Here is a 23177-nt window from a genome sequence, read left to right as displayed (position 1 = left end):
ATCACTCTTCTGGGCAGTGCATCTTCAACTGCTGCCTTTTACTGAACTACAGCTAACCAAATGATCAGTGAATGAAGTGATACTCCAGGAAAACAGATAAATTAACCTGTTAGAAAAGAACATCTGCCTTTAGCCTCATCTGCTTTTTAGAATGTTTAAATATAACGCATCTCCATATTCCAGGTTGACCATTGGTGAAGTAAGATTATTTTATTTGGAAGGGATATTATTTCAAATTAATCTAAAATAAACCTTGGGCCTAATGCTACAGGTTTGAAAGCTAGTGTTAACCATCTCAGAACAGTCTGTGCCATCGAGGTCTGTAGTGTCTGATCCAAGCATCTGCAGCAGTGAGTAAAAGCAACGCTTTTTTCAAAGGATCCCACATGAGGGGTGTGAGGCAGGAATGCTAAGGAAAGTGTCAGTGTACCAACAGTTCAGTTAGAGCTTTTGCTCAGCGGAAAGTGTCAGTGTACCAACAGTTCAGTTAGAGCTTTTGCTCAGCGGCAATTTTAAATTATTCACATGTCAATAAGCTTTCCTCAGATGTACATGATCTAAAGCTCTATCCATACACGAGCCAACAGCCACAAATAACTCATCTCAAATAAGTAAAATTAAAAACTAAGTTCTCCGTCCTTGTGACACTTGAAGCTCGGCAGTGAAGAGTGAGGAGCAGCTCCGGCAGAGTCGAAGAGCATTTCCATCCTTGTCAACAGTGCATGTGGGGAGCTCACCTGAGAAAAGCACAACTGTGCTGTATGCTGAGGTGTTGGGGGATTTTTTTAAAGTTGTTTTTAAATCATCAAGGTCTGGACACCAATGGTCTCACACTTCAAGTCCTCATTTACACTAAGTTTATGAAACATTCAGATCCAAGTACAACATGAGCTCAATCAGATGCTTCACACTGCTACAAAGATCAAAACTCAATCATAAATTTCACACTACTATAAAGAACAAGATATTCAGGAAGGGTGATAAAACTTAGCGGTCACACTCACTCAATGATCTCACCCTCCCACTGATACTCAGCACTTCAAACAGAAGAGCAGACAGAACTACCAAGTTAAGATTCTCCCAAGGATAGGTCAAAGACCCACCAGCTCCTGCTCTACTCTACAAGGAGGTCCTGTACAAATGGTAAAAATAAAAACTGACATGAATAAGTTGCTGGGAGCAAGGACAAAATGTAATTTAGTTTCAATTGACAATGCTTGAAAATGTTCTCCCTGGTACTGCTAGCTCAGTTGACTAACGAGTACATTTAGCAATCAAGTTTTGAATTTTATTTTCAAATTTACTTTGTCAGAATACAAAGAAGAGAGATAACAACTATATCATTCCTTCCAAAACTCTTGATATAGGGCAGTGAGAATTAGAACAGATTGCTTTTTGACTATCTGAAACCAAATTATAGAATACACATCTTAAAGAAAATGTATTTTAAAGCTGTATCTTAAAGAAAAATGCAAACACAACTTAACCATACTTTATTTGACTGTATCTTATTCAGACAACTTGCACATTTCAAATCCCATCAAATCTCTCTCTCCAAAAGGTTAGGGGGTCAACAGGAGAAAATTATGCAGCAATATCCCCAGTCATTAAACAACAGTCCAATATTTCTGAGATACACGTGATAGTTCATAGATACCCAACTCATATGTGATGACAATATAACTTATGGTTATGTTTTTACAAACCTGAAAGCCCTGGGACATGAGAGCATCATCCTAGTCATGTGGACGTGTACTGAAAAGTAACTGGTGCACTGCCAACCTGATTTCCTGTATGCTCCTATAAAGTGATGAACCTCATAATTTTTAGACACCATAATAAACATACATCTAATCATATATACCAGCCAATACCTTAATACAGGGCATGGTTAGAGTTAAAACATGACAACTCCTTTACATAGATTTGTCTTATGTGTGTAGAAGATAATTTGGAAAAGAGGCAGAAAATGTTAAAAATCAACCTTTAATATTAATTTTTATCTTATTTTGCTGGGGGGGGTCACATCAAGCAGTAATGTGTTTTATGATCTGCAGACTTGGATTATTCCCGAGTTAAGTAGTTTCATTCCAATGTTAGGGGAAGTTTATCATCAAGACTGGTAGCATACCGCTAGCTTTCTTCAATACTAACATACACAGCTCATGGTAGCATGTATTAAGTGTTCAGCAGTATCAATGGCCAAACCAGTGTCAGGGGATAGATAGCACAGTCAGTCTTAAAGAGGCAGCACCCCACTAAAAGAAAGTTGCACCAATTTTGCTCAGTTTTAGCCAAGTGAACCCACTGTCAATTATAAATGGAACCACTTTAAGCTGATATAAGAAAATGAAAGCCTGATGTCAAATTAAGGCTGAAGCAATTCAACTTACAAAGTCTTAGTTTTGTTACTAGGTTATCAAACTAGAGGTTAAATTTTTAGGTTAAAAAAAAGGTCAAGTAATCAAAAACATCAAAGTATACACTGATATTCAGCATGTATCCATCCACTGAGCAGTACTGTAATGATCTGATATTTTAGTTCCATAGTTAAGATCATGTTTACAAATCAATCAGTTCAGTTAATCCAACAATTCTGAACTGAAGGGAGCAGTGATACTCTCATTGACAACCCAGCAAGAACCAAACTTCTGAATGGTGAGCCTAGCACGTATCTACTGTACAACTCTATCCATCAGAGTGAGTCAAGAAAACATATGTCCATCAACGACTCATACCCATGACCAGCAAACCTAAGCAGAGTCTGGTGATGTCGAGTGTACTGGTTAGCTGCTTTCCTTCACACTGACAAGGAAAACGGAGGCACTATGATGGCTGCCGTGCTTCTAAATGCTGGGACCCAAATGAAGTTTGACCAAAACAGATTCAAAATGGTCAGCAGAAAAGCTGAGTACTATGTGGTCATCACATTTTTAATATTAAACTTTAAAGAGCAATATAAAATGGAAAGACAAATTTTCTTAAAAATAAGGAACTATAAATGATCCCACCAGCAGGAAGTTTTTATTTTCAAATATAAACTGTGCATCTTTATTTTAAAAGTACTTGTTACCATGTTCACTTCCAAAATACTATACTGAGCAAAAAGCAGCTTTCCTTTAAAACAAACAAACAAACAAAAAAAAAAGCGCAACAAACTTTCCTGAAAAGGGGCCTTTACCAACTGTTAATGGAGGTAGGGTTTTTAAAAATACAGTAATTACAGCCATAAAACAAAATTCAAACCAAGTATTAGAGTAGAAGAAAGTATATTCAAATGAAAATAACAACATGAATGCCAGATTCCTATAAAACATTTGTCAGAAAATGAATCTTTTTCCTTATGAGTGCTTAGGTATTCTAGTTAAATAAATTATTCATCACAGCTTTACTAACTCAACTCAAAGCATGAGCTAAAATTTGTTAACATTACACTGATTAGCCAAAAATTCATTGTAACTAATAAACACCTTGGCTGCTCAGAAAACCCAAAGAACTCATTAAAAAAATTTTTCATCCCTCTCTTTTTTTCATCCCTCTCTTTTTTTTCCAGAGGAACAAAGCAAAGGTCCCCGAGAATCTGCTCATGAGTACAAAGAAAATAAATGCAGCTTAAAATGGATACAATGCTCCTTGAAATTCATTTCTAAGACTAAACCAAAAGTGAAGTATTTTCAGAAATGGAAGCAATGTGAATTCGAATAAAGTTTAAAAAAAAGAAAAAGAAAAAACAAAAACCAGCTACTTTATAGAAGCTGTTCTTCACAGCTTATCAATCATTTTGATTAAATAAGATCATACCAATTTACATTAATTTTCTATTCTTTTCAAAAATTCCCCCATTCTCAAAAAAAAACAAAAACAAAAAGTGCATCCAAACCCCACAGTTCCCAGCTCCATCCCTTTAAGCCATTTCTCAGTTTCCCAAGTAGAGTCAGCTTCTTACTGTAAGGAAAGAAGGGACTTCTAAAGCAAACCACTGTCACTCACCTGGAAAAACTATCCAAATTATAAAAATCTGAAATAATTTATTATCAAATTTAGAATTTAAATAAAAACAAGTTTGCTTGCAAAGGTATTAAAGAAAAAGAAAGAGCATGCATTCAAAAACTAGAGATGAAGACAACAATACTTATCTACACAGGCACTGGCAGACCAATTCAACAGTCATCTTTACTCATCAGAAGACAAACTCCACCCGACACTGTTCATCCACTAATCACTGAGGTACCAATATTCAAGAATGGAAAATTTAATATTGAAAAAATAAAACCTAAATTGAAGCTTTTCCCTCACCCCCTTCAGAAAACTATGGCAGGTTTTGTGTGAAATGTTAGTATACTTAAGAGACTTTTACAATCTACATTGGCTTCTTTAAGGAACAAAAATCATGTCCCACTTACTGGTTCTGTGATAAAATGATCACTATGTAAATAGTACTGTCAGCTGACTTTGCAAATGAACAAGTCTTGGCTATTAACTGGCACATCCTGCTGGTACCAACAGAACTCTTGAAGTTTAAAACAATCTCATTTAATTCAGAACAAATGCGCCATGCCAAAGTGCAACAAATATTGTGCGACACTCAATGGACACTGACGGATAACAGCTGCATGGGGGTTACTGAGTCCACCTGCAAAGCAACTCTGCACAGACTGCATTGCATGCAAAAGTCGCTTCCATGTACGTGGAGCCGCTCCTTGCTGTCAGTCTCTCAGCGCAGCCACAGTTTAAGTCGCAGTGCGTCAACTCCATTTAAATAGTATCTGAACAGCCTCTTATCTCGAACAAAACCAAGATTTTCATAAAGTTTCAAAGCAGACTTATTTGTAATTTCTGTTTCCAAAACAACCTTCAAAAAAGAAAAAAAACTTAAGTTATAATTTCACACTTAAAAGCTGAGAAAGTATATAATCAGATCAAACGTTTTAAAAATCTGTTTAAGAATTATGATAAAACAATACTGTTCTACAGAAAAAAGTCATCAAAATGATAAATGTAATTATTTTTGAGTCAAGACAGGTAGAATCATTGAGAACTTTTCTCCTGTTTTTTTCAATGCTTCAATTTTTAGGACTTGAACTATACAAACAATGATGAACTATCTATTTGTGGAGAAAACTGAAGTGTCATATAAAGAGAAAGAGAAGAAAAATCAACACAAAAGTTTTGAAAGCCAGGCAACATTTAAATTATTTAGACTGACCTCCAACGCCTGTTATTACTGACCTGCCACTGTTCACTCTGGGAACAACTACCATGCTGGTCTAAAGCAGCGGTTCTCAATCTTCCTAACACTGCGACTCCTATGCAGAGAAAGTTTACTGAACCTAGACCAAGGGGATTTAAATATTAGGGCACACGGTCTCCTGCAGGATGGTTAGAATAAGATTGCTGAGGGCTGGGAAGGATAAACTCCCTGCTGCACAAACTTGAGGGCCTGAATTCAGATCTCTATTACCCATGTAAATGTCAGGGGTCAGGTTGAGGGGAGACGAGCAGATTCACTAAGGTCACTGGCCAGTCTAGCCAAATCAGCAAGCTACAGGTTAAAGAAACCCTGTGTCAAAAACATAAGGGCTGGTGATGGCTAAGCAAGTGAAGGCATTCGTAGAGCAAGCCTGGCAACTTGCACTTGACTGTGGGGAGCACGTAATGGTGGAAGAGTAGAACTGACTCTTCAAGGTTATCTGATATCCACATAAAGCATAAATGTATACACATACAAGAGTAATTAAGAAAAACAAGGAGTTGGGGGAAATAAGGCAGGAAACAACTGAAGAAGATATGCTCTGCTGATCTCAGACTTCCAACTACCACATGCACATAGATATCACACACACACACACACACACACACACACACACACACACACGGGGGGGGGGGCGCCTTAGTGCCCAAGAATTTGCATTTTAAACAAATTACCAGGTGAGAATGATGTCACTCAGAACTTTTATATATGCTGCTCTATTTGTCTTTTCTATTAATCCTCACCTGTGTGTCACTGAGACGTATCAACACATTGATCACACTTCCTGTTAGGATGTCATAACTGTTGGGCATTTAGAGTGAGAGAAAAATGGCAATGTACAACTAAACAAAGACACAGCAGAGCACTCATGAAGCACACGAAGGTCTTCCTAGTCTATTTCGAGTAAGAGTTCAAGGACCTGCACGATTCTGCATCCATCCTCTCAGTTCCTCAACCTGAACGCCAGGAGTCTTGAACTCTTTCCTGTTCACTCTCCTACTCGCATCCAAGCATGGAGTACTGTCAATTCTCCCTCCTAAATTTTCTCTTATTTTTATTCCACACTAACAGAGCCCTAAACCACCACCAGCTCAAGAAGTCTCCCATTTTCTATAAAGGATCCTCTCATTAATTTCCTAACTAAAATAACTTATTGACTCTAGCCTTAAAAGACACTTAATGAACTAAAGATGACCTGAAGAGACGTAAATGCCCGTCAAGATGTGGCTTCCATGCACACCGACAGCTTCACTGGGTCTCCCTCTTCCTCCTCTGCATGTTCAGCATTAAGCTGCCAGTCTCTGGACCAACCATGGTCTTTCACTTTCTACAGGTGCCCAGGCTTTTAACAAGGCAAAATGGCATCGTCTACAAATGTGCTGGACCAAACTCACAGCTATTCTAAGCATGTGGCCTGTGCACAAGTTAGGCTTTTCATATAAACTGTTTTCTGTCTCGAAGAACGAATGGTACTTCTTTCCTCCTGGATTCTGGCCTGGTTGCTAATAGATTCAAAGGAATGTCATTCTCTTTTACGCTTTCCACAACACTGTACACTGCTCCCGTGGCACACCCCTATACTTGTTAACTATGGCACTTCTAGTCATCGAGCTGAAGGAAGGTGGAGATCGTTATGTACCTTCTGGCTGCTTCCTCCGCACCTAACACACTGCCTAACAAACAGGAAGCTCTCATATTTGTTAAATGAGTCCCTAGTATCTTTCATTATATAACATATATTGCACATGCACTGGAAATAGTAACATGCTTTTTGGATGATCAGAGTACTTGAAGAGAAAGCATGTCCAAAGGCAACAGCCTATGCAATTAAGTAATAAAAGTAAATCACATGCTAAACCCAAACCTTTAAAAATTCCAAAACCAAGTAGTTGCTTCAGTATCAAGTAGATATGTCTTTAGGAAGACTTAAATACAAGGCATAGCAAAAGCCAATTTATTTACTTAAAAATTAACCCAGTTTCTGTTTTTAAAAGACAAACAAACAACCTACAGGCCAAGTATAGTTGCGCACACTTTTCATCCTAGCAGAGACAAGAGACCACTGAGCTAGCCAAAATTACATAGCGAAAACCTGCCATGAGCAAACAAAAATTCAAATTTAAATAATGAATAATATACTGGAACAAGTTTTTACATCTGAATAATTCTTTTGGGAAATTGGTATTCTTATTAGGTCAATATCTAATTACAACTAAACTGTTAAATGAAGGCAATTTGAGAAAAACCAATTTGCCACAATGTAAAATTAATAACTTAGTTCACAGTAATAAAAAGTGAAAAATTTAAAAGGATAGCTATATTCATTTAGACAGCAACCTCAAGAAAAGGCATGGTTATCTATAACTGGTTCTCAACCATGGGTCACAACGCCTTTGAACAAACTTCTATCTCTAAAATATTTAATAATGATTCATAATAGTAGCAAACTTACAGCTATGAAGTAGCAATGAAAATAATTTCATGATTAGAGATCATCACATGGTGAAGGGTTGCAACATTAGGAAGCCTGAGAACCACTGGTCTCTACTTTACAGATAAATAAAACTCAAGAAAACCAGTAGACAGACAGAGAGATCTTTCAAAGAGAAATCAAGTAAACAAGGACAAACTAGAATCTAAGAAGAAGCTAGAACTTCATAGTGACCAAGCTTTAGTCCTCCTCACTACTGTCCAGGGAAGATAAATCAGTGCCAAGAGGTTCTAATCGACTTGGGCAAAGGGATCTAAATCCACTTTCATTAATAGTTAGGGATCTAAACAATTCTAAACCAAGGGTTCTCAACCTTCCTAATGCTATGACCCTTAAATACAATTTCTCATGCTGTGGTGATCCCCAACTACAAAATTATTTTCATTACTACATCATAACTGAATTTTGCTGTTATGAATTATTTATGTAAACATCTGATATGAGGGATATCTGATATGCGATCCTGTGAAAGGGTGGCTCAACCTCAAAAGGGTCGCAATCCATAGGTTGAGAACTGCTGCTCTAAAGGTATAGAACGGTAACTACAGCTACACAGATACAAGGTGAGTGTGGCTAAGTGTTGAGTGGCTGGGGAGATGCCTCAGCAGTTAAGAGCCTTTTCTGCTCTTTTTTTTTTTTTTTTTTTTTCTCTTTTCTTTTTTTCGGAGCTGGGGACCGAACCCAGGGCCTTGCGCTCTACCACTGAGCTAAATCCCCAACCCCGCCTTTTCTGCTCTTGAAAGGACCTGAGTCACTCTTGGACTCCTCAGACGCACATGGCATACCCACTTACATACACATAAAATAAAACCTTCAAAAAAATATATTAGAGGGGCTGGAGAGATGGCTAAGAGAGTGGTTAAGAGCACTTACTGCTCTTCCCGAGGTCCTGAGTTCAAATCCCAGCAACCACATACATAGAATAAATCTTAAAAATATATATATATTTTTGAAATCTGGTTTGATATCATAATAGATTAACTAGGCCCAATTATAAGAAAAATTATACAAATAGCTACTCTAATTTAAAGATTTTCTTAGTACACTCAATGTTTTCTAAGAAATTATATATTCCTTTATAATATAGTAAAATATGCTAAGAAAAAAGCAACTATTTTTCAACATTTTATCACTTCAACTTTCATAAACATATTTTTTTTTTTTCCGGGGCTGGGGACCGAACCCAGGGCCTTGCGCTCGCTAGGCAAGCGCTCTACCGCTGAGCTAAATCCCCAACCCCTATAAACATATTTTTTTAATCTAGATGTATCCTGGAAGTTTACTAGAAAGCTTCTCTTACTTTACACAGAAGCATGACATAAGAAGCCAATGAGAGGCTGAGAGATGGCTCAGTGATGAAGAGCATGTACTGTTCTCACAGAGGATCCCAAATCAGTCCCCAGCACCTGTATCAGACAGCTCCTAACTATGTCTAACTCCAGTTCTCGGGGCAAGCTCTTCTGGCCTTCTTGAGCACCTGCACACAGATGGCTGACAGGCTGACCAGCAGACAGACAACAAACATACACACACACAGAATTTTTTTTTTTTTAAAAAGCTTAATGAGTTTGATTCTCTTTAACAGAGAAATGCAATTACAATAATGTTCTACCAATTCAATATATACTAAATATAATACAATTAATACAGCAGGAGTAAATCATTATGAGGCTAAGCCAATCTGGCAGTTTGACAGCAGGTTTAACACTGCAGGCTGAAAGCTCATGGAGAGTAGGCTGCGCCCAGTTATCTGACTCCCGGCAGACCTTAACTAGAGAGCTGATAAATGAACAAGTGACTATTGTTCTTGACAACAGTTAAAAGAAGAATTAATATAACTTCACACAAAGTAACAGAGCAGGAAAAAAGTAAACGATTTGACTACAATCACACAATTGCTAAGCAATAAAAGATGCCTAAGAAATTAAGGAGTCATACTGAGTTATTTAAATACTCAAGATACTTCAGGCATGGACCCAGTGAGAAGGCTGAGTGAGTAAAGGTGCTTGCTACCAAGCCCAGCGGAACTGATGAAATCTAGATTCAGTGAAACTTTATCTCAGAATTTAAGGTACAAACAAAATGATTAAGGAAAATAAACCTCTGGCCTCTACATGTACACATTCTCACACTGGCAAACATACACACACTGACTCCCCCACCCACACACACACACCAAAATAACAGATTAAATAACAGCATTTAATCCCAAAATTCATCATAAGATAAAGATTTAACTATAAACTAACACAGCATTTCCAAAATCTCCATATCCTATCTTAGAAGCTTTGAAGAAAAACTAGTATTATTTCAACACTTAATCAGTAAAAGTATACATCTTGCCTCATAGACAATGACTAACATAATTCATGAAAAGCTAAACCCCAGGAACACAGTAGGTCCCTGGCCCTAAGCTTCTCTGTTTACAAGAAGAAATTCTCAGTAGCAGAAGATCAAACTATAGTCTATAAAGCTCAGAGGTTTCTCCCAACTGCTAAGCACTTTTGTGAAGCCTAAATGCATACATGCAGACACGGTTAGACAATGTGAAAAGGGTAGATGGCCAGCTGTTAGGAGGAGGACACAGCTGAGGAACACAACAGTAGTTAGAATTCTGTAAACGCACGCACGCAGGCACACACGCACGCGGGGGTGGGGGGGGCTCTTATTTTAAATTACTACAAGTTTTATACCAAAAAAAAAAAAAAAAAAATCCATTTAGTAGGGCACACTTCTATAATCCTGATACTCTGGAGAGTGAGGCAGTGAATAGCAAGTGTAAGGCCAACCTGGACTACCTAGTAAACTCTAGGCTAGCCTGAAACAGAGTCTTATACAACAAAACAAAGTCCCCCCAATTTAAAGTTATGAAAACATTTATTAAGGTTTATTTGACAACTTTTCTAAGGCACATCTTCCTTCTAATAGTAAAGATATGAGCAGTGGTGCTTGGTTAATTGAGACAAGGACCAGCCTGGTCAACATAGTTCCAGGCCAGCCAGGGCTACATAATGAGACACTGTCTCAAAACACAAAAAAGTTACTTTTTTCAAAAGGTAACTGTTGTCTGTGTTGCTCATAAATTAGTACAGTAATAATTTCCTTAGCTGTCACTGTTGTAAGAAAAGCATCCATTCTCTAGTTTACAACTGTTCCCACCTACCTTGCACAATGTTACCAACCCAGTTATCCCCAATATGTACGAAGCATAGTGCTACAGGATAAAGAAATGTAGATGGCAAAAGGCCTTGGATGTTAGCATGCAAACCACTTGTTCACTATTTACACAGACAGACATCTCCTAGAATAAAATGCCTCCTACACACTTAAGCACTTAACCCATTTTATTTTAAAAACAAGAATTAAACAATTAGATTTAAGTTCTATATTCTGAAGAAATTTAAGTCTATTACATTAAAAGTTATTCTAGGTCACAATTATTGTTTCTAAACAAAATAAAATTTTCCCCACAAGCTGCATCTGTAGATCTGCAATGAGACTTGCAGTGCTGTAAAAAGTCTATCCAGTAGAATCCTGCCCAGGACAACAGGATTAAACAGTTAAAGACTCACCTCATCACAGTCTCCTTCGACCATGGCATATATAGCTTTCTTTACCAAGTTAGTACCTAGAATATAGATCTGAGTATTAATAAAGGAAAAATAAATTAATTTGAGAATCTAAATTATGATTATCATAACTGCATAAATGTCAAATATTAAGTTTTATCTTCACTGCAGATATATACAATGATTATTTATAAGTGAAAAATAAACCATTTATCTGCTGGGAGCCCAGGGAACCTGAACATAGCAACAAGACTGCCCTGGGAAGACCTGCCTCCTGATAAGAGTCTTTTTTCTCAGGTTTAATATTAGTCGCAAGCTAGAGGGCTTGTTTGTTTGTTTGTTTGTTTGTCTTATTGTTACAAGATATTAGGATAGGTAAGAAGGAAAGAGAAAGGGGATATAATTACAAGAAGTATCTCAGAATTCCATGAGCTCTTAAGAAGTTACTGAATGATCTGAGCTGATTTTGGCAAATGGTATCCATATCTCCAGACACAGGGCACAAGACAACCAAACAAGAACGGCTTAGCCCACCGGGCCAAGATAAAATCAGTCGCAGTAAAATTTAGTGAGCCTGGCGAAACAAAGCCCGGCTCTCTCACTGATGTAGGTGGTATGTCTGTGATGTCTAGAAAAGTCTGTCATAATTCAGAGTCACATATCACATAATCTGATACATTAAAAGACATAATAGCTGTTAACTCTGACTTAAAGAAAAATATAAAGTATTGTGAGGTGTGCTGGAACACACCTTTTATCCCAGCATTTGGGAAGCTAGGTAGATAGACCCCTGTGAGTTCAAGGCCAACTTAGTCTACATAGAGTTCATGGCCAGCCAAGGCTACAAACTGAGAACCTATCTTAAATTTAAAAAAAAAAAAGAAAGAAAAGAAAAAAAGACATTAAAACTCTTCATTTTCAAACCAGGTATGTGAGTGTGTACACATCTTAAAGCAAGGCAAGGCAAGGATGTAACCTTAAAATAACGGTTCTCTCACTGGAACTTGCCAATCAAGAGTACTGTTTCTCTTGAGTCCTCATCTCTTTGCAAAAGCACCAAAGTTTCAAACTTGTCTCTAAAACCAAATTTATGACAAATTTTAGTAGAAAGTCCAAAAATAAAGTCCGTTAACTCTTAAATAAACTCAGCAAGTGGCACCTGGAAGGAGAATCTGTTTGAGGCCAGCAGTTTAATGAAAGATTGGGCACTATAACCCAATATTAAATAAATAATTAAAACTGTAACACATTCATAAGGGTTTCTCATGATGTGATCCCGACTTTGAAAGTCTTAATGAGCATTAACAGTGCATCCATGTTCTTTTAAAGCTACACACTAACAAAACTGCTCAGACTACGAGTGGCAGCATCAAAACTGGCTTAGCTTGATATGCATCCCAGAACTTACACACCCCAACAAGCACTTCTCCTTCTGATTTCCCACTGTGAAGAAAAGAGCCAGCAGGTACTACACACTAGGATAGCAGTTGTAACTAGGCTTCCAAAACAGTCCCAGGCAAAGCTTCAGCCCTACCAGGCAACTGAGCTTCTCAAGGAGGGGTCTAACCATCTGCTTTTAAACCACCCAGATGAGTCTACTGACAATTAAAAAAAATTATATATGTTGACCCAGAGTTGGCTCACCGGAGGATCAAACCCAGGTCCCAGGGATCCACATGACAGAAGAGACTCCCAAAAGCTGTTCTCTGACCTCCACTCGTGCACTTTATCTCACACATACACACACACCACACACACACTTTAAAAAACTAAGGAATTCAATTTTTCTTTTTTTTTTTCTTTTTTTTTTTTTCGGAGCTGGGGACCGAACCCAGGGCCTTGCACTTGCTAGGCAAGCACTCTACCCACTGAGCTAAATCCCCAACCCCAGGAATTCAATTTTTAAAAAGCTTCGAAAATGAATCTGGGAATAGTAAGAAATATTACTTTCTTTTGGGCTCTCAAATTACAACAAGTCTAATGATTAGCATTAAGTAATGATAATTACTCCATAATTTTAGCTTGGTTAAAGTCCTCCCTCCAGACTAGTAGCTGGTATAAAATACCCTCATAACTCTATTAAAAAACAGGAGTATTTCCTCCAGTTCTAAGTGAACTGGAATTATGAATGCAATTTTTTTTAAAAACCCTGAAGATAAAAACTCACCACATGCTATTTAAAAAAGAAAAAAAAACTCTCAAAAACATTAATTTAAAAACCGGTTTTAAAAATGTTTAGAAAATACGTAGAAAGAAAAAAAAGTCTTAAGGACAGTGAGATGGCCAAGCAGTCCAAGCCTCTGCCTTTCATGTCTGATAATCTAGAGTTCAAGTCCCAGGACCCATGTGAAAGGAGGACTCCCACAGCTGTCCTCGGACGCCTATGTAACTGTGTGTGTTACCAACACACTGTAATAAATCTATAATAAAACTTTTCCCCCCTTACCTTGAAGTTTATTCCTCCAGTCATATTTAAATCTTTTGTTTTAAAACACAAAAATGAAAATAATGTATGCACCCTCTGTGAAGTAACGTTTTCCTTACCGATGCCATTTCTCCTGTACTTGGAGTCCACGGCTAACATGGCTATATAACCTCTGCGGAACATCTTTTTGTGCATATCCAACTTGCAAACGATGGCACCTACACACTCCTCCCCTACCATGGCCTTGAAAATAAACAAACAGTTATGAAGAGCACATTGCCATCAGACACTGCAAAATTACCAAGGGAAAACAGCAACAGGCTCTGGGTCAGCATTTCTGAGAGATCAGAACTTCGGAGCAAGACAGCAATCTCAAAACTTTACAAATATTATTTATTTCTAAAACTCAAATTTTCTTCAAATTGACTCTTTTAAATTCTTATTAAAACCTTCAGGCCAGGGGAGTCAAGATTTCTACAAGATAAATACTCAAGTACGTTTACTGACTACATTGTCAAATGCATATAATTAAAATCATTTGCAATCAAAGGTCTGTTTACATTTTGAGACCAGGGAGTAAGTGAAAAGTTATTTTAAAAAAAAAAGTCTACTTATTAGAACACAATAAAATACTGTACAAATTATCCACCAGCAGAATATTACAACTTCTTATAATAAAGAAAAAATTAATATAAAACCTAATATAACTGAAAATTACACCTGGCAGTTAATGTTGATCAGGAAATAGTACCTAAGATTTTTTTTTTTCACAAAAAGCACTGTTTAGACTTAGATCACACTCAAAAAGTACTTTAGCACCATAACTACACGACGATCTCACTTTCAGGATATACGACAGTGTGAATCATCATCATAAAGCGTCCAGAAATTCAATAGGTTGCACTCAGGAAGCTAAGGTGGGAGAGTCTGAGTCAGAGGAGCCTAAGTTCAAGGCAGCTTGCTCTACACGATAAGGCCCTGTCTCAGACACATTTACCTCAAACACAAATCCTTACATTAGAGTAACAGAGTAATGACTTGTTTATATTTTAATAAAAATATTGTTATCAGAGTATTAAAGGTTAAATGTTAAATAATGCTGATAACTCATTTTGATATTTCAATGTTGTTAATGCAAATGTTTTTAAAATATTTTAAAAGTTCTAGGGGTTGGGGATTTAGCTCAGTGGTAGAGCGCTTGCCTAGCAAGCGGAAGGCCCTGGGTTCGGTCCCCAGCTCCAAAAAAAAAAAAAAAAGAAAAAAAGAAAAAAAAAAGTTCTAAAAAGTTCTAATAGCGTATCCTGAGAAATATAATAGGACATTATCTCAGAAGCAATATTTATTTGTAAGTTAACTTCCCAACAACACCTATTTGAACACCACTAGGAATTGGTCAAAACATTAGTAAGCAACATTTAGCATACACTTAATATAATTATTTTAACTTGAATTTGCTGTAACATTTTGTGGTCTGTTGCTCAATAATTTCCAGAAATTTATTTTTTAAATAAACTGTGGGAAAATCTTTGTAGGCAAGATAACTTTAAACCATTTCACATAAACCTTAACTAGGCTGAAAGAAAATCTTTTGGAAGGAATATTAAACTCAACCGGTAACAGTTCATTCCATTGTATCACATATTCCATAATTATTCTGGATCAAAAAAACCTTACAATTATTTCCATTTTGTTTTCTCATTCATATCAATTTAATTCACAACAATCAATCTGGTTTGTTTTGTATTAAGACCTGAAACAGAGACAAAAGTTATCTACAAAAACTTTTACTTACTTTATAGGGCTGAAGACTGAACCTAGGACCAATAGCATAGTATGATGTATGCTCCAGCCCCACTAATAGCATTTTCTGGTTTGGATTGTCGTGTGTGTGTGTGTGTGTGTGTGTGTGTGTGTGTGTGTGTGTGTGTGTGTGTGTGTACATACACATATATGGACATGTGTAACAACCAGAAAATATTTGACCTGACCTAATAAATTAGGTTCATGTGAATACATGTAAATCTTATATAAGACCATAGGACAGCTATATCCTACAGTTAATTAAGTCATTCAAAAAGAAAAATTAAAACCACTAAAAATACAGCTAGATAATACTTTCAAACTGAACCAGAATTTCAAGTATTTGTCCTCTCATCATGTAAATAAAAAGCAAACAAAAAATTGTTAGTTCATTCTTGAGACTACATTGCTTCCCTAATTTAAAAGTGTAGATAAGTATAATCAAATTGTACAAATTATCTAAAAATAAAAACCTGATGTGGTTTGCTCCTTATAAAAATCAATATTGTAATCTTTCCTAATTGTGTATTATCATTTACAAAAATCACTAAATTGCTCAATTTTTTTCCAAAGAAAAGCTGCTGCATACATTTTGAAGCACAATATTAAATGTGCTTTCTGAAGTGTGGGAAATGGCAAATCACCTCAAGTCTGTCAAGACTAGAGAACTCTGATAAACGTACATGTAAAATACAACTTCCCAAATTCCAGAACACTAACCCTGGAGGATGGCAGAAGGTTAAATCTACAATGGATGTACTGAATCACAGCGCTCGCTGTCTCCCTAAGACCCTCTGAAAACGCTACCTAATGCTTATGGTAACCGACGGGACTCATGTTTGTACTGGCTTCTATTAGGAAGAATTTTAAGACTTATTTTTATGAGTCAACCAAGTATAGACAATTTTTATGGTCCAACCTCAAATACTCCATTAGGTCTAGCACCTTATCCCTGGATCCTAGAGGTGCATTGCAAGTTTTAATCCCGGGACTGATGTGTACAGACAACTGCACCTTGCTGAAGACAACTCCATGCTACGATATGTTTCATAAACTAGGGCAAGGGTATGTCTGCCATGAGAGGCCAGGAGACCTGGATTCTACCTTTACCTCTCTGCTACCTAAACTAGGGCAAGGGTATGTCTGCCATGAGAGGCCAGGAGACCTGGATTCTACCTTTACCTCTCTGCTACTAAACAGCTAGAGATTTAAGTATCACACGTCACATAGTTTTCATTTCCATTAAAAAAAAGTATTAGGTGGGTCTACATTATATCTTTAGGGCTGTTCTTTCAGATACAATTTGGGGAAAAAACATAGGTTTTATTTATAAAAATTCATACCAATATGAAAGACCCAGTTGTAAAGACCTCTGTTGTACATCACTTCATTGTTTGCCACCTCCAAAGTCATACCCCATACTTTCATGAGGTACCTTAGAAAAGCTGTTTGTACACATCTCAACTTCTGGATATGTGCTACTTAACGTTAAACTTTGACTAGTAAAGGCTGAAGGGCAAATTAACTGATCGAGAAAGAAGGGTCTACACAAAAGACTGACATTTCCTATAGTCTAAAATGTCAGAAAACAGAGGTCTAGATAAAACATTCAAGCCCACTCCCACTGAGCCACATCCCTACCTCCATTTCAGTTTAAAATGTGACTCCATTTTGCACTTTTGTGGCTTAACTTACAATCAAATCAATCCACAATTTTGAGGAATGGCATTTGATGACATCTGTAGTAGTGGTGCATATTCACTGTGTAATACTGCCCCACATTCACCGACACTAACACATCTTAGAACTGTTAGAGTTTGATTTTTGGAACAGTCTCAGTCTCCTCAGTCTTCTCTTCTCTTGGGATTACAATTATAGATAACTGGGAGCCATTGTGTTGGGAACCAAACTTGGGTTCTCAGTGAGAACAAAACACACTTTTAACTGCTGTGCCAATTCTCCGGACACATATTCTGATTTTAAAACAGTTTTATGGTGTAGGGTTGGACACAATTCTGAACATGGTATATCTTTTAAAATATGCAGCCGGTCTTCATCTCAGAGGCCACGGATTCTGGCCCAGGAGACGGTGACGCTGTTCTCCCTCGTCTATTTGAATCTGTATCATATCTGCCATGTGGCAGATTCAATATTCAATAAGTATCTGGTTGGGGGAAAGGTCCAGCAAAGAGTGGAAATGGGAAGAAATGGAAAATGTATGGGGGCCAACATATAAATAGTATTTCATCTGTTTGGGGTCATTTTTGTGTTTTCTCTGTATGTTGATTATCATTTAATGTATATGCAAAGTACGTTGATAAATAAAAGCTTTGAAGAAAGCTCCGAGTTATCACAGAGTGTCCTGAGGCTGAGGAGAGAAGGTCTTCACACGGACCGAGAGCAAGAATAGATTTGAGTTTCATTTGCTGTTTAGTTCTCTCTCTCTCTCTCTCTCTCTCTCTCTCTCTCCCCCCCCCTCTTCTTCTCTCTCTCCTGTTCTCTCTTTCCACTCTCCTCTCTCTCTCCCCCCTCTCTTCTTCTCTCTCTCCTGTTCTCTCTCCTGTTCTCTCTCCTGTTCTCTCTCCTGTTCTCTCTCCTGTTCTCTCTCCTGTTTGTTCTCTCTCTCTCTCTCTCTCTCTCTCTCTCTCTCTCTCTCTCTCTCTCTCTCTCTCTCGGCCTGGCTGTCCTAGAACTCAATATGTAGACTAGGCTGCCCTTGAACTCAGACTTCCTCCTGCCCCTGCCTCCCGAGGGCTGGGAATAAAGGCGTGCACAGCCATGCCCAGCAGAACTACTTTGTACAATGTTAAGAATCTGGGGTGGGGGTACTGAAATAAAAAATACCTCAAGTTAAAAAATGTTTTAAAATAACGTTTAAGCATAATTAACTTGGAAGCTAGCAAATTACCAATATCTACAATATCCATTAGTATTTCTGGATTACCACCAAGCTGTGGAAGCAACCACAAGACTTTTGAAGTCTTATCAAAACATTCTGCAAGGAATATTGAGTACAACTCTGTCAAGGTTAAGACAATAAATAAAAGTGGGAGCTTTACTCTCTTAAACATCAATGAAAACATGTCCTATGCTAACCACACATAGCTTACCCCTTAAGTCTAACTATCTAATTAAAGGTTCCATACAGACTGAACGGAGTCTCTATTACTGTTGAGAGATTACTGATGCTGGGAATGCAAGCTTAAATTATCTTATAGGATAGACAAATGTATTCAGTTCTTACATATAGGTAATAAACACTTCAGTCAGCTATATCTACACAAACCAATTTTTGAACTGTTTTTGAGTAGTTTCACACTTGTTTCCTGCATCCCACAAAAGGGCCTTCTGTTCAAGTTTCAGCAGCTCTCGGCCACCGGAAGTGTTAGACACCTGCACTAGCACCCCTGAAAGCAGGCTGACACAACTGTTCATGGTCCTTCTGAAGGAAACAGGCTCACGGTCAATGAACATGGCCCACGATTCCATTCATGTGGCCAGAGCAAGTTTGCTGACAGCCACGTTCACCAAAGCATATTTACCGCATGTATTCTTCCCCAACTACGGCCGGGACTGAGTTACTACTAAGGCCTGCATCGGAACAGAACCACGTTCCAATTCAATCACGGCAAAGTGCTCTAGGGATGAGTAAAGTTAAACATGATTAGAAGCTAGTGTAAACAGGATATAAGACACCCCCCTGTGAAACATGCTTTGCACAGAGTGGCTGCTGTTACACCAGTCACAAGTTAACCCAGACCACGAGCTCTTACCTTCCACCCAGTTCCACGGAATACCTGGGAAAGTGCGCACTTTCGCGCCCCACCTCTGTAAGGTACTAGGAAAATGAAGGATACATCCAGGGCCACACACTGGGCCCTCACACTCCCTGCCCCGTGTGGCCTGGATCTCTGCTGGGCTCACCCTGTTTTCATTCCATCCACTTACCAAGAAACACAGCTGTGGCCAGTTGTGGATAAAATATCTATACGTATAAATGGAGTAGGGTTCAGACAGATCTTTGGTGATCAGTCTCATGATATCAGGCATTTGGAGCTCAGATTCATATCGGACGTATCGTATCGTCCGATCCTCCCCGGGCTCGGCCTCCCTGCCCAGGGAGCTGCTTAAACTGCAGCCGGTGGTCAGAGACGAAGACAGCAGCCGCACCTGCTCGTCCTCCTCCTCCTCCTGCTCGTTGCCCTCCACCAGTCCATTCCGGGACGTCGCGGGGTCGCTTGCCGCCCCCGCCGCCGCCGCTGCCGCTGCCTCTGGCCGGCCGGGGAGTGCAGTTCTTGCATTGTTGGGGACCGAGTGGGGAGGTCTCTCCCCCGGGTGTCCCTCGGCTCCTTTTGTGGCAGTCACTTTGGGGGCCCCGTCGGGGGCGGCCGCCTCCGCTGCACTCAGAACCTTACTCTTGAGGGTCCCCGCGGCCCGGAGGTGTCTCAGTTCTGGGCCAATCAATCCGTTGAGCTGCTGCTGCTGCTCCTGAGGCAGCTGCGGGCAGCGAAGGCAAGAACGCGCCTTGGCCGCGGTCGCCGCCTCGCCGCCCGCCGGGCTCCCGCAGCCGCCTTCGTGCTCCTCGTCGTCCTCCTCGTCCTCGCTGCAGCAAGCGAGCGCGGCCCCCGCCGGGAACGGGCAGCGGAGCTCGGCCGCCGCTGGGGCCGCAGGCGCTGGTGGTGGGAGGAGGCTGCTAGGCCCAGGCGGTACCTCCGCCATCCTAGAAGCGACACAGCCGAGAGAGGAGGCCATGAGAGGCGGCCGACCGGCGCCAGGCAGCGCGGACTGGCGGGCCGGGGGCGGCCGAGGCGGGGGGAACAAAGGCAGAAACCGTCCCTCACCGAGTGTCCCCAACGCCGCGCCGCCCCCACGCCGCCGCGCCGCCGTGCCGGCCACCGTCCCTGGCCGCCCGAGCCCCGCCGCCGGCCGTGTCACCGCCTCCCACCCGCCCCTCCTCGCGGCTCACCCCGCGCCGCTCCCCGCCGCCGTTGCCGCCGCTCCTCTCCCTCAGCCACCGCCGCAGCCGCCTTCACCGCCGCGGCCGCTCCGCCGCCGCCTCCGTCGCCGAGCCTCTCACCCGGCCGCCGCCGCCGTAAAGCGCCTCGCCTGTTACCCCGGGTAAAGTTTCCTGGGCCAAGCTTTACGACACTTCCCTGCCTGCCGGCTGCCGGGCCAGAAAAGGGGGCGTGGAGGGAGGTGACCTGTGCAGGGGCGGGGCCCGAGGTGTCTCCGGAGGGCTTCCGGGAGGCCGCGTGCCGGGGGTGGGGCTCTAGCCTGAGGTTCCTGAGGTTCCAGCGGAAGTCGCCCGGCAGCCTCCTGGGGTGGGCAGGGCCAGGTGCTCTCAGGGCTGCTGGCTGTTGACGTCCAGCCTCTAGTGCCTTTTTGCAGCTGTACTGTTACAACTTTTGCTCTGACCTGGCGCGTGGGGCAGGGAGCAGCGACTACAAAGGCAGCAAATCCGCGACTGGACCGCGAAATAGAGGGAATTTAAAGCATTGATGTGTGGAGATCGCATTTTGCAATAAGAAAACCTTTACCCCGTTGGGACAAAAGAACGGCTAGTAGTCTTCCAGAGTCCCTCTTGCCCCATTCCTCCCTCTCGAAAATTGAAGGCATAAATGTGACAAACAGGTGCTGGACAACTACAGGAAACACCCGGGGAAAGCGACAGAGATGGTGGCGGCTAAGAAGCACACATTCCTGATTAGTGATTGTAATTGTGTTAGGTTGGGAAGCACCTGGAAAGAGTTCACGGGATCCCCCCCCCCCCTCCATGTGGCATGCTAAGCGGGTGTAGAAACCTCAGCCTGCATTTGAGCGTGTCGGTTACCTCTGCTTTAATCCACAGCTGGTAGTTGTCTGCATATCTGATCTGAGAGTTGAGTAAATAACTCACATGTGTACTACTAATCAGGTTACTTATTAAGTTGTAGGAACCGAAGAGATGAGTTAGGGGTAAGGAACACTTGCTGCTAGGACTGGCTTCCCAGCACCCAAAAGGCAGTTCACAGTTGTCTGTAATCCCAGGTCAAAGGGATGCTACAACCTTATCTGGCCTCCAAGGGCATCAGGAATGTGCACAGATATGCCTACATACAGGCAAACACCCATTAACATGTTTTTTTTTAAATGTGTAAAATAGCGTTTTTTTATTTATTCAAACTGTTTTATAGAGCTATTCAGGTATGTACAAGATTAATGTTTTCAGAGAGAGGCTTCTAAGACAGAAGGTGGTTGCAACTTTGTGCTATAATCCAAACCAAAAATAAATAAATAAATAAATAAATAAGTGAGCGGCAGTAGTTGGCACCAGTCAGGAATCCAAGTTCCCAGGAAGCAAAAGCAAAGGGCTCAGGAATTCAAAGTAACCCTGGGCCGCATAGCAAAACCGTTTCTAAAAATAAATACTAAGTAAAAATAAAAATAATTTTCAAGCGAGATTAACCTGCACTGGGACAGGGTTTTAGACACAAGGGTGACGATCCTTTTCACTAAGAATAGTAAAGGTTGCTACCAGCTCAAGCAAAGAGACTCAGTGTCTAAAGATCATACGATTTATAATTATCTACCAGGTACTGTGCAAACTGTCCTCTATACATTATGACTCTTACGAATTCGTGTCTTACAAAAGTACGAGTTCCTGTACAAACAGGCATGAAAACACATATATTTCAGTCTTCTCAGTAATATGAAAAAAAAACTAAATAAGTAGCTATAAATTTGAGAATGACTAAATAAATAAGCTATTTTGTTCCTTGTGTGTTGTGTGTGCCTGAGTGTGTGCACGTGTGGAAACACATGTGGACATAGGTGTTTTCAGGCATGAGGATGCTTGACACAGATGTCAGAAATCCTCCCCCGTTACTTGTCTGCCTTGTTCTTTGGGGGGAAATCTGTCAGTTGACCCCAAAGCTCACCAATGGAGCTTGTCTCGCAGAGAGCTTGCTCCAGAGATCCCTCTTTTCCACCTTCTCAAGCCAGAATTACAGGAGCTATCAAACCCACCCAGCATTTGCTTGTTCTGAGGCTTTGAACTCAATCGAGTTCCCTTGCTGGTAGAGCAGTTTAGCCATCTCACTGCCCTAAATTACTCCCACGATTATGCACAATAAAATAACCATTTAGTATGTGTGCTACTTCGTCTTAACTTGACGTAAGCTAGAGTTATGTGAAAGGAGGGAACCTCCACTGAGAAAATGCCTCCATAAAATCAGGCTGTAAAGTATTTTTCTTAGTGATCGATGTGGGAGGGACCAGCCCATTGTGGGTGGTGCCATCCCTGGGCTGTGGTCCTGGGTTCTGTAAGAAAGCAGGCTGAGCAAGCCATAGGGAACAAGCCAGGAAGCAGCACCCCTCCATGGCCTCTGTATCAGCTCCTGCCTCTAGGTTCCTGCCGGGCTTGAGTTCCTGTTCTGACTCCCTTCAGTGATGGCAGTGGGTGGAAGCTTAAACCAAATACACCCTTTCCTCCCCAGCTTGCTTTTTGTCACAGTGTTTCATTGCAGCAGTAGAAACCCTAAGACCATTTTTGGAAGAGTTGAGTTTCTACAGGAATTTACATGGAAACACATCCTAAAGCCAAGCTAGGGAACCACAACTGTACTCTCAGCACTTGGAAAGCAGAAGCAGGAGAATTGCCAC

General features: G+C 40.4%; 1 protein-coding gene across 2 annotated transcripts; it reads right to left on the bottom strand.

The window, feature by feature from the left end:
- Nucleotides 1–1266: 1266 nt before the first annotated feature.
- Naa30 (N(alpha)-acetyltransferase 30, NatC catalytic subunit) lies at nucleotides 1267–20642 on the bottom strand. 2 transcript variants are annotated; one of them, XM_006251813.5, is made up of 5 exons: nucleotides 20503–20642; nucleotides 19485–20256; nucleotides 13856–13979; nucleotides 11315–11370; nucleotides 1267–4852 (listed from the first exon to the last, which is right to left on the bottom strand). In XM_006251813.5, exons 2-5 carry the CDS (start codon nucleotides 20253–20255, stop codon nucleotides 4715–4717), a joined length of 1089 nt encoding a protein of 362 aa, XP_006251875.1. In that variant the 5' UTR covers nucleotide 20256; nucleotides 20503–20642; the 3' UTR covers nucleotides 1267–4714. The 2 variants fall into 2 exon arrangements, with proteins under 2 accessions (XP_006251875.1, NP_001102569.1); NM_001109099.1 differs by lacking the exon at nucleotides 20503–20642 and having other exon boundaries at nucleotides 1296–4852; nucleotides 19485–20258.
- Between the last annotated feature and the right edge of the window lie 2535 nt (nucleotides 20643–23177).

This window comes from Rattus norvegicus, chromosome 15 (genome assembly GCF_036323735.1).
Source record: "Rattus norvegicus strain BN/NHsdMcwi chromosome 15, GRCr8, whole genome shotgun sequence".
In the NCBI taxonomy this organism is placed as follows: domain Eukaryota; kingdom Metazoa; phylum Chordata; class Mammalia; order Rodentia; family Muridae; genus Rattus; species Rattus norvegicus.
This window is presented reverse-complemented; position numbering and strand designations above follow the sequence as displayed.

Excerpts from the sequence above, each read along its gene's own strand:
- Naa30 (XM_006251813.5), bottom strand. The coding sequence starts at position 20,255 with ATGGCGGAGGTACCGCCTGGGCCTAGCAGCCTCCTCCCACCACCAGCG. Across the intron at positions 11,371-13,855 it reads GTACAGGAGAAATGGCATCG|GTACTAACTTGGTAAAGAAA; the intron begins GTAAGGAAAACG and ends TCTATATTCTAG. Across the intron at positions 4,853-11,314 it reads TCGAAGGAGACTGTGATGAG|GTTGTTTTGGAAACAGAAAT; the intron begins GTGAGTCTTTAA and ends TCTTTTTTGAAG.